Here is an 11620-nt window from a genome sequence, read left to right as displayed (position 1 = left end):
TCTTTTACAAACTGGAAAGTTCTATTGTTTTCTCCATTCCTGACCTGCCCTGTCCCACAAGCTACCTCCCGAGAGTGAAACACCCATATGCTGAGCCTGAGGAATGTCCGCCTGGCACCGGCACCGGGGGTGCCTTTGGGGCTCCAGCCCTCCCTGCCACCTCCCCTTTCCCCGCACTATTGTGCAAGGCAGGCGGGCACACCTTCTGGGGCAGGTCGGATCAAGGCCAGGAACTTCCTGAGAGCGGGAGGTGGCGGGCAGGGCTGGGGGCGGGCCGAGGGGGGGTGCGAACGCCGAGTTCCCGCACTTCGGCTTAGGCGTCCCCTACCAGTTCCCCCACGACCTCCTCGGCGTGATTCTCTTCCCGCGCGGATAGGGGAGGAGGTGACCCCAGGCTGGAGCCCCCCAGGGCACTCCTCGTTCTTTCAGATGCCCCCACCAGCCCCATCTCTTTCTTCGGTTCGGTCTGGGCCCGGTGCGCCCCTCAGAGCTTCTCTCCTCGCTCTCCCTCTCTCCTTACTAGTCTTTGTCCCGGGTTTCTCCCAAGTCCCGGCGTCCCGGGTCCCTCCCCCCTCCCCCAGTCCCGCCCTCCAGCCGGCGGCCACGGCGGGGGCGGGGCCCGGCTCCGGGGGCGGGGCCGGGCGGGGCGGGGCGCGGCGGGGCTGCTGAGCCGCGGGCTGGGGCGCGGGGCGGAGGCGGCCGGCGGGACGGACGCGGCCGGGGCTGGAGCGCGGGCAGAGCGGAGGCCGCAGCCAGGGGCGGCGGGAGCGGGACGGGCCGGGCTCCATGGCGCCAGCGGCGTCCGCCTGAGCAGCGCGAGCAGCGACGGGTGGCGGGCGGATCGGGCCGCGGCTCTTCCTCGCCATGGGGGACGTGCTGTCCACGCACCTGGACGACGCCCGGCGCCAGCACATCACAGGTGAGTCCCGCGCGGCTCAGCGCGCTGGGGGTCCAGAGGGGAGCTCCAGCTCTCACCCCAGTCGGCCGGCCGCGCCGGGGCTGGGGTCTCCTGAGAGTCAGGCCCAGGACATGGCGGGAGTGGCTGGGACCAAGTCCTGCGCCTGAGCTTGTTCCCTCCACATTTGGGCGCCTCTTCCTGCCCCCTTATGAGCTCGCCCTTACCCCTTCCGAGGGAAGGCGCCCCCCACCCTCTACTGGAACCCCCTCCGAGCCGGTCGCTTCAAATCCCCCAACATACTACCCTGATGGAGCTGTGGCCCACTCGGCCAGCGTGTCCCGAATCTTCCTCACTGTCCCGGTTCCAGCCCTAGTACACGTGGCTGAGGCTTCTAGGGACAGGCCCATCAATGCCTGGACTGCGCCTGGGGAGTAGGGCTAGGGAAAGATTGGGTGCCCAGAAGGGCTAGGTCAGACCCTTGCCCTTTGACTCAGGCTCAATCAAGCAGGGTGCTCTTGCTGGCAGGCGTGTCCGGTGGGGGGGAGGGGGAGGCTGGTCAAGGCCGCAGCCCAGCCTCCTCAGCCCCCTTCTGCAGTCAGCCCTGCTCCCAGCCTGTCACTGCACCGTGGCCACTTCTTAGAAGGGCAGCTGACCCCAGGCTTCCTGGGGGAAGCCCCAGGACTGCAGCAGGGTCCTGGGTTCCTCCTCCTCCATCCCCGGGAGAATGGAGAGAGAGAGTGAGAATCTCAGAGTGCCTGGGAAACTCAGTTTTGTGGCTCACCTCTCCCGCCCTGGGTGAGGCTGCCTGGGTGGAATCCCAGCATCTGTTTCCCAGCCGTTAGTTCTTAGGGAAGTCTCCTAATGGACTGGCACCTCAGTTTTCTCCTCTCTGAAACGGGGTGAATAATTTCTTATTAGTGAGTTGTTGAGAGACTCAAGTGGCCTAATTTATGTAGCTTGCTTAGCACAGGGCCTGGCACAGAGGAAGCACCAGTGCATGGGGTGCTGGACCATATGGGGTGCGGGCATGGGTGCAGCCTATGGAAAGAGGAGTCTGCTCCTCTTGTTGGCTTTGCCATTCCCTGTCCAGTGAGCCCAGAGCACTGTGTCCACCTCCATTTATCTTGATGTGTCCCACAGTCCTGTAGAGTTTCGGCAGCTGTCGGCCTGCTTGTACCCCTTGAGTAGAGGGACCAGGTGTCCCTTAACTCTGTGTCTCCAGAGCCCCACAGTTGAGAGCAAAGAAGGTGCTGGGGAAGGGTTGTCCAGTGACTGTGGTGCTGGGCCTGCTGCCCGAGTTCCCCCTTTGTGCCAGGCCTGGGCCCGGATGCAGGGGTGAGGGTGAGGTAGAAATGAGTCAGACCCTCTCCAGCCTCAGACCAGCAGGGGGTTAAGTCCTGGAAAAGCCTCCTTATAGGACAGGCCTGGACTCTGGGAGGAGGAAAGCCTGGGGCGGAGTCTTCCTGTCCCCTCCCTGTCGGTGGCTGCCTCTTGGGGCTCTGTAACAGTCCATCCATTCACGACCTCCCGTTGGGGCCCCTCACCGGCCTGGGTGGGGTGTGCCTGCTCCTTCTTCGGTGGGGTTTTTCCTTCCCCCACACCCAGCTCTTGCTCTCCCCCACCTTCCTACCTCCTGGGCTGAAAACTGCCAGCGCCCCCCACCCCTCCATTTTACACGGGTGGAGACCGCAACCACAAAAGGTGAAGTGTCCTCTCCTGGACAGGGTTGGGTTTGTTTTGTGGATACTAGGCTGACTGGAAGAGGGTTGTGCCCACTCAGCCTGCCGGCCCCTGTCTTCTCAACACTTCAGTGCTATTAATAACCCTCTTCAAATGCCTCAAATTCCTGGTCCAGGCTCACCTGAGGGAGCACCTAAAGTAGGGGGTTGGGAGGTTGGAAGCAGGCAAAAGCCTCTAGCCCCCTCCCAAGGAAGCAGGCCACCCTAGAAATTCCTTTTGGAGAGGATGAAGGCTGGCCTTTGCCACCTCCAGTGATCCGTGCACCCTCCTCACCACACCCAAGGAGCAGTGAGCACATTCATGCCTGACAATTAAAATTCCAGAGCCCTCCCTACCTGGGGCCACCCCTTTGCATTTGCATTTGGAACATCCCTTCCCACCGTCCTTTGAGCTCCGAGGCCTGTTAGGGTCCTGAGGCTTGGCCAGTGGCTCCTGCAGTTTTGTGCCCACCCTGAGCAGGTGAGCAGGTGAATGCCAGCCTGCAGGTCCTGGCAGAGGTCAGGCACCCTCCTGTCCATGGTGCCATTTTGCTGCTGCGGCAACTTTCATCCTGGGATTTCAAAGCCGCTGGCAAGCAGGGGCTTGTTCTCAACTAGCAACTCTGTGGGGTTGGTGGCAGGATGATTCCCTCCTATTTTCATGAGGGAGCTTGTGTACAGGAAAGAGCCCTGGCCTGGGAGCCAGGAGGACTGGGTAACCTCAGACAGTCACTCACTTCCTCTGGGTCTCAGTTTCCCTGGCTGTGAACTGATGGCTGTGGGCTACCTGATGGCTGAAGTCCCTTCTGGCTCTGAGAGCCTAACGGTCCCAAATTTTCTCCATAAATCTCCTCCAGATTCGGGCCAGCTCAGGGTCCCAACACTGACTCCACATTATATTAGCTGATGTGAACTTTGGGCCAGCATGTTAATCTCAATTTTTTTTTTTAATTTTTTTTTTTTAACGTTTATTTATTTTTGAGACAGAGAGAGACAGAGCATGAATGGGGGAGGGGCAGAGACAGAGGGAGACACAGAATCGGAAGCAGGCTCCAGGCTCCGAGCCATCAGCCCAGATCCCGACGCGGGGCTCGAACTCACGGACCGCGAGATCGTGACCTGAGCTGAAGTCGGACGCTCAACCGACTGAGCCACCCAGGTGCCCCATGTTAATCTCAATTTTTTAATCTGTAGACTGGGATATTATAATAGTAGTTTCCTGCTGGGCACTGTTGCAAGGATTTAATGAGATAATGCTGGTAAGAAACTCAGCCCAGGGGCACCTGGGTGGCTCAGTCGGTTAAGCATTTGACTCTTGATTTCGGCTCAGATCATGATCTCACGGTTTGTGAGATTGAGCCCTGTGTCAGGCTCTGAGATGACAGTTAGGAGCCTGCTTGGGATTCTCTCTCCTCTCTCTGCTCCTCCCTGCTTGCTGGAGCCCACTCTCTCTCTCAAAAGTAAGTAAGTAAACATAAAAAAAAAAAAAAAAAAAAAAAGAACGCAGCCCAGTGCTTTGGGAGATAGCAAGTGCTCAGCGAACAATTACTATTATTATTGAGAATTGTCACTTACTCTCTGTTATAGATTCTTTCTTTCCAGTGGGTGGGGAGAGTGGCCAGGTGTTTGGAGTTTGAAGGGGGCAATTGTAGCTGTGGTTTAGATCCTGTTTCTCTGAGATTTGTTCAGTCCCGGGCATCAGGGTGGATACTGTTCTTTGGATGCAAGAATCCACCAGGTTTTTAGAAACCTTGAATTCCGTGTTCCTTGTGCATTGGCAAATGTGTGAGTTGGATGTAGGCTATCTGGAGTGAGCCCTGAGGGCAGTGATGAGGCCCCCTTACGACTAGGAAGGAGCTAGGACATGGAGAGGTGAGGGATTAGGCCAACCCACACCTTCTATCTGGCCCGGAGGACCCGACTGGGATGCGAGCATGGAAGTGTCTCGTTGGTCCATGTAGGTGGTTCTTTGCCATGCAAACTTAGATCAAGTAAGTGAGGGAGGGAGCTTACTGTTACTCAGGATGTACAAGGAGGGGCGGGTGCTGTGCCCTTGGCAGGAATCCTGCCAGTGCCTAGGGGGTCGTTCTGCTTCTAGAACAGCCTTGAAGGACTCAGCCCCTCGGGAAATTCTTTTGGCCGCGATGAAATTGTGGGAGCCAAGGGAACCTCCCTCCCGTCCCAAACCGCCTCCCGACACACACATAAACTGCCCTGAGATTTATTACCCGAAAGGGCTGCTGAGGGAGTTTGCCAATCCCTGTGCGTCTCCCTTCTGCCAAGCTCACCTTTCCCTTTGCTAAATCTTTTTTAAATAGCCGCTTTATTGAAACATAATTCACCTGCCAGACAATTCCCCCACTTAAGTGTACAGTTCAATGGTGTAGTGTGTGTGTATATTCACAGAATTGTGCAACCATTGCCACAGTCAAGTTGAGAATCAACCCGGAGAGAAACTCCGTACCCCTTAATGGGAGGGACCGCACCGCAGGCAACCACTGCCCATGCTGGCTGGTTGCAAAGTAATGCACACACAACGATTTAGAGGTGTAAAGTGAGAAAAAGGGCACTCCCTCCCTCTGCCCTCCCTTCACTCTCCCTCCTCGGGAGAAACCGCTGGAGTTTGGGGTGTTCCTGTGTCTAAACATACATCTGTGTGTACACATGCATTTAGCTCTGTTTATAAGAAGAGGTCCAATTGGGGCGTCTGGATGGCTCAGTCTGTTAAGCGTCTGACTCTTGATTTTGGCTCAGGTCGTGATCTCAGGGTTCGTGAGATCGAGTCCTCCGTGGGGCTCTGTGCCGAGAACACGGAGCCTGCTTGGGATCCTCTCCCTCTCCCTCTGTCTCTCTGCCCCTCCCCCGCCGGCTCTCTCTCTTGAAAAAAAAAAAAAAAAAGAAGAGGTCCAAGTATATCTCTCTATGGTTTGACTTTTTTCTCTCGCTGTATCGTGAATATCTTTCCGCATCAGAACACGAGTCGGCCTCGTTCTTCCATGCGTGGATTTCCTTCTGTGCGGGGTGCCATTTTTTTACCCATCCCCTCATCAGTGGACATTTGGGTTGTTTCCAGTGTTTTGTGAGAACTCATGGTGCTGCCCAAACCTTGCACACGTGCTGAGCCAGGTCCCCGTGTCAGAGAGGGAACTCCGGGGTCACATTTTCATGTATGAACATGTAGCCTCTGAAAAGGCTGTACACACTTGGAATTCCTCCCATCAGTACCAAGTACCTCTGTTTGGAGTGTTATTACCCTTTCTGAGAGTCAGATATGAGAAAAACGGTATCTCGTGTATTTATTGAGCCAAAACAGATAATGCCTTTTTCCACATTGATTTTACAAACCTACCTCTTCACATTTGGGAAATGGCGGTAGGTCCCCGGAGCGAAGGGAGGAAGGTGTCCCCTCTCGGCCATCCCCTCACCCAGGCGCGTGGCTTCCTAGTTGCTGCCCTGGGCTTTGCAGAGAGACCAGGCCGGCCGGAAGCAGTGCCCAGCCCCGCCTGGGCCACTGCCCGGAGCCAAGGTCTTCACCCCCAGCCCCTGGGGGTGAAGCGTCTGGGGATTCTGCTCTGCTCTCATGTCAGTCTTACATAACGAGCCTTTTGTTGGCATTGACCCTGCCCTGCCCCTCCATCCAGCTTCGACTCTGTTCCTTTCCCATTGTCCAGGCCTGAGCTCTGGCCTCACCCCTCCATCCTGCCCATACGCATGGCCAAAGAGACCTTTCTAAACCCAAACTGGGCCGTGGCCTTCCCTCCCCACCGCCTGAGGAATGAAGTTTAGAGACGAGGCTGGGAATCACTCGCTGCCATCCGGCCATCAGCATTCCATTCGTTAGCAGTATTTCTCTTCTGTGTTTATTGTTCTACCTTGCTGAGACCGTGACTCAATTTGTATCTTGCTCCTTTCACTAAAGGGTTTATAATAACCATCCCTCCCTGGTCTTTAGAACCTCCCTGGAAGCATTCCCAAAGGCTGTAGTGGTCCTCCCGAGGCCATCCAAACAGATGTTTTCTTAGCCTTACCCCTAATGCCGGATATTGCCATGCTCCACTGTGACTAGACGTTGGTTTTCAGGGGCAAACTGAGTCACTGTGTTTGTTTCCTTTCCTGCTCTGGTCAGCTTCCCTGCTGAAGACAGATTCACCTCTTGACCTACTCTCCCCCAGCCTGCTTCCACCCATCTGGGCATTTTGAGGGAGGCTCCTTTCTCGGAGCCCCCAATACCTCTGAGCATCTTTCCAGGGGGAGTAGGCTCCGAGGGGAGCTGTGAGCTGGGGACGTGGACTAATGACATTGGCTTTTGAGTGCTTCGCCAGCCAGCCTGTGGCCCATGCAGACTCCACTGATATGTCTTCTGCCTGAAAATGGTGGCTGATAGAGCAGGGAGTGGCCATATCAGGCTCTGAATGATACCTGGGTACCTGTAAGATTAGACATCATTTAAGTGAGCATTTGCTACGTGCCAGGCCTTCCTTTACCTGTATTATTTCAATTGAATCCTTACCCTCTGTGCTCTATCCCAACATTTTACAGGTGGGGCAGAGCAAGGCAGCGGCAAGGTCCCGACTCCGGAGTCTAAGGCCTTAGCTGTTAAAACCGTGTTGCACAGTGACTAGACAGTTCCTGGTGCCCAGACTGGGCCGGAAGGCAACGTGGAAAAGGCCACAAAGAGAGGCAGGCGGTGGGGGTAGGGGGCCTGGGAGAGGAACAGAGTAGCATGTGTCAGAGGCTCCCGTGGGTTGCACAAATAGATCCCTCCCGACATTACTCAGTCTGGGACTCAAGTCACTCTCTGACCAGTCCTGTTCTCCTCCGCGTGGCCTCCTCCTCCTCTGCAGGCATAGCTCATGACTCACTCACCCTGGGTCTCCTTGCAAGGCAGGCATCAGGCATCACCCTGCGGTTGCAGAAATTCCTGAGCCAATTTTTCCTTACCCTCTGCCCCGCCCCCGTTCACTTCCCGGCCTGAGGAAGAAGGGTTTTCTCTACACAGCGCTGGGCAGAGTTTGAAGGAAAGAGGAAGGCAGATACCTAACTCTAAAACCCTCGAGGGTGGAATGGAGCCACGCCCCTCTCCTGGTAGAATTTTAGGGCCTGAGTCACAGAAAGGCTCATGCATGCAATCTTCTGATCTCACAGATTTAAAACTGGAAGAACAGGCGGTGCCCACCTCTGCTGGGCACCTGGTTCCACCCCCTGGGAACTGTCCATTAGAGGTGCATTACCTGTGGGCTACGGAAGTGAAGGGACCTGCCCAGCGGCAGAGTGGATGGTAAGTTGCAGGAAGCAGGGAGTCGAGAGGTTCCAGGCAAGGCTTTGCGGTCAGACTGCTCGGGTTTGAGGCCCAGCTTTGCCACTGGAGGGACTGGTGTTTTCGGGGCAAGTCAGTCACCCTCTCTGAGCCTCAGTGTCCTGTGTGAAAGTGGACGAGAGTGCTGTCTTCTTAGGGTGTGAGGGCAAGAGTGATGGCCCCTGGATGGTGCAGCACAGGGCCAGTGGGGGGGGGGGTGAGGATGTAATGAATGGTAACTGTGATAAGGGGCACTTTGGACGTAATGAATGGTAACTGTGATAAGGGGCACTTTGTGGAGGGAGATGTGCCAGGTTGGTCCTGTGGCCCTAGGCACCCTTACCCCCTGTGTGTGTCCCCAGGAAGTTGGCATGAGGAGCACCATCCTGTGACCCTGGACACCTTGGAGGATGGTGAGGCAGAGGCTGTGGCAACATAGCAGAATCATTCAACATCATTCAACAGCACTGTCCTCGCTGCCTGACGTTGGGCCGGGCATGGAGGATAGACAGACAGAAAGATGGGAACACGCCCCCTTGCCCAGGCACATGTGTCCAGGACTAGCCTTGCGGCTCTCAAGCCTGGTCCTGCTAACCTGTGTGCCTATGAGACCCCACAGAGGTGTGGTGAGCTCTGGCCCCAGATGCACTTGGTCGTACTTTCCTTTAAAAAAATTTTTTTTTTAAATGTTATTTTATTTTTGAGAGACAGAAAGAGAGAGAGTGCGAGCAGGGGAGGGGCAGAGAGAGAGGGAGACACAGAATCCGAAGCAGGCTCCAGGCTTTGAGCTGTCAGCACAGAGCCCGACGCGGGGCTCGAACCCATGAACCATGAGATTATGACCTGAGCTGAAGTTGGACGCTTACCTGATTGAGCCACCCAGGTGCCCTTGGTCATTCTTTCTTTTGTTCTTCCAGTCGGCAGTTACTGAACACCTACTGTGTGCCAGGCACTGTACCAGGCACAAGGACACGGTGACACATGCTTTTCCCTGGCTCTGGCCCACATGCATTTCCCGGCTGGCCGCCCCTCTGCAGGGTGAGCGAGGCGTGTTCTTAGAGGGGCAGGTCCTCTGTGGGAAGGTGTGAGAGGGGCTGGCCTAGTGGGTGGGGGGGGTTGAGGTGAAGTTGGGGGAACCAAGGGGCTGGCCTTGGAGGGGAGGGGACTTTGTCCCGAAAGTCCTGGGGAGGGTTAGGAAGGTTGGTGAGAGGAGGAGAGCCCAGGGTGAGGGATGGTCTGGACCAGTGAGATGGGAGTGGGGCACATCAGGGGACAGTGCGTCTGGGGGAGTTGGAGTAACCAGTCCTCTGCGATGGCGATGTGCAAGGCTGGGGACAGCTGGCCTCTGTTCTCGTCAGCCCTGTGGGGTTGATGGATCCTGTGGGTTGTTTCCTCAAGGCCTGCTGTCTCTGTTCCTGTTCTTCCAATGACGTGAAACTCACGCCCTTCCTAGGCAGCTCTGAGTAGGAGAACCTTCTTGCCTTCCAAGGGCAGTGGGGAAAGGGCTGGGCCTGGATTCTAAGGGACCTGGTTTTGAGATCCTGTCTCAACTACCCTGTCATTTGTCAGGTGTCTTCCCTTCGCTGGGCTGCAGGTTCCTTATCTGTGAAGTGGGTGCAACCAGAGCCCAGACCTGCGAGGTTGTGAGGGATCGATGGGGTAACATGGGTAGAACTCTTTGTGTTTAAGAAAGCATTGGCTCCTGTTGGCATTAGTCATTACTGTGTGAATGGTCCACGGTAGGACATTGGCCAGGACTGTCCCTCCTCGCGGTGTGATCCAAAGTGCAGGGTGTGGGCTCCAGTGGGTAACTGGGCTCCCAGAAGGGGCAGAGGAAGAATCCATTGTGGTTTGCAAAGTGTGAAGCCTGCTTTCCCACCCACTGATCTGTGGCCAAGCCAACTGTAACAGCTGTCCAGCCTCCTCATGCCTCATGCTGAACAGAGCTGTTTGTGTCCAGCCAAGTTTGTTAAGCCAGAATCTTCTAGAAGAGTCCCTTGGGCAGGAAACTTCTCACGCTGTTGTGCTCTGCCTGCCTTTCATCCCCCTACCTGCTAGCAGCTATTTACAGGTGCAGACTGGGAGGTGAGGGCCTCAGTGCTGGTGCCAGGTAACCTCTGGCAGGTCCTTCTTCCCCTCTGGCCTTGCTTTGCCTATCTGTGTAATGGGTCACTAGGACAATAGTGCCCTTCTAGCTCTGACCTCTTGGAGCCTGTAGGCCATGGCTGCATTGAAGGGGAAGGTGTGATATTTATTGCCTGATGCCATCTTGCTCTGGAAGGAAGAGCCCTCTCTGGAAGCTGTCTTATGTGGGACCCGAGCCCGGTGGTGGGGATGAAGCAGTGACATGAGCCCCGATCTCATGGGACTCGTGCCAGCCCCGAAGTTTCCATCAAGCTGGATGTGATGTGGTTTCCGTTACAAAGATAGAGGATCTTTATGTTTTCCAAAGTGCATGTTGGTTTAAACCACTTGGTCAGCCCAGCTCAAGAGGCAGCATGTCTGGTCTTGACTGGGAGGCAGCTGGCTTCTGCCGCCATGAGCCCTGTGGCCTTGGGCAAGTTGCTCTCTCCCTTGGTGCCTCAGCTGTCTGTAAAACGGGAAGGTGAGCCCTGCTTCTGGGATGTGAAGATTCTGGGAAGCTGTTGTTCTGGCAAATGGAAGGTGCTAGGTGAAATGGCAGCTCCATTTTAGCGGAGTCGGGGGTGGGGTGGGGCGAGCTGTCATCTGCCCTGGCCTGCCAGGGATTTCGGGGGTGATTCCGACATCCAGAGGGGGAGTGAGCTGACAATTGTACTTCTGTTTCACTTTTTGTTTTTGTGTTTTTGTTTATTTTTTGGAAATGTTCCCTGGTGGGGGGGGTGGGGGGCGGGGAGAAAAGACAACAATATTTTGGGAGTGGCGGGGGGGGGGGGCCCGCTGGGCTAGCAGGGAAGGTTTACCTCAGCTTTACTCCTGGCTACTTGGGCCACAGCCTCACCTCGGCCTGGATTTCAAGCTTGCTGATGGGCAGTGTCTGCTGTTCTTTTTCTGGCCTAGACCCTTCTTCCTCCTAGCCGGGAAGGACCCTTTGCAGTCATCTTAGCCAACCCCCTGCCATTTCGTTATGGAGTAAATTGCAGCCCAGAAAGAGCAGAGGACATACCTAGGGTGTCAGAGGCCGCAGAACTGGGACGGGAATGTAGGGCCCTGACCCTTGCGCAAGGCCCCCTCCATCCCTGTCCCCATGGCCAGCCCCAGGCGGCACTGACTGGTCAGGGAGGGCGTGGCTGGCCCGGGTGGGGCTGGAAAGGTTATAATTTTGAAAACCCGAGTAAACAAACAAAGCCGTCCGTGGGAGAGAAGCAGCCCTGTGCCGGCCTTACAGATAGGCCTGTGTCTGAGGAGACAGCCCCGGCCTGTCCACACGCAGACAGCGAGGTGTTGTGGTGGATTAAAAAAGGCAGCGGTACACTCCCCTCACGCCCCCTCTCCCCTATTTAAGGCTGCTGGGAAACGGGGAGGGGGGGGTCACTGCCCAGCCTGGCCGTGGGACGGCCCTCCTGGCTCAGCTCAGCATAGCCCTCGCCCCTGTGGGACTTTGGGCAAGGGGCTTCTCTCTGGGCCTCGGTCCCCGCCCCTTTCTCTAAAACATGGTGATCCCATCTCTCCAGGAAGGTGATGAGGGTTGGAGATGCCTTGAGCTGGGTGGTTGAACACAGGGAGCTG

General features: G+C 56.3%; 1 protein-coding gene across 1 annotated transcript in view; it reads left to right on the top strand.

The window, feature by feature from the left end:
- The first annotated feature begins 679 nt into the window (after positions 1-679).
- NIBAN2 (niban apoptosis regulator 2) overlaps positions 680-11620 on the top strand; it is a 53901-nt gene continuing 42960 nt past the window's right edge. The window contains exon 1 of the mRNA XM_086684076.1: positions 680-919. Coding sequence (XP_086540202.1) covers positions 865-919 — 55 coding nt within the window. The 5' untranslated portion in view covers positions 680-864. The remainder of the gene's footprint in view (positions 920-11620) is intronic.

This window comes from Puma concolor, chromosome D4 (genome assembly GCF_028749965.1).
Source record: "Puma concolor isolate L17-30 chromosome D4, mPumCon1.1.hap2, whole genome shotgun sequence".
Lineage (NCBI taxonomy): Eukaryota > Metazoa > Chordata > Mammalia > Carnivora > Felidae > Puma > Puma concolor.
This window is presented reverse-complemented; position numbering and strand designations above follow the sequence as displayed.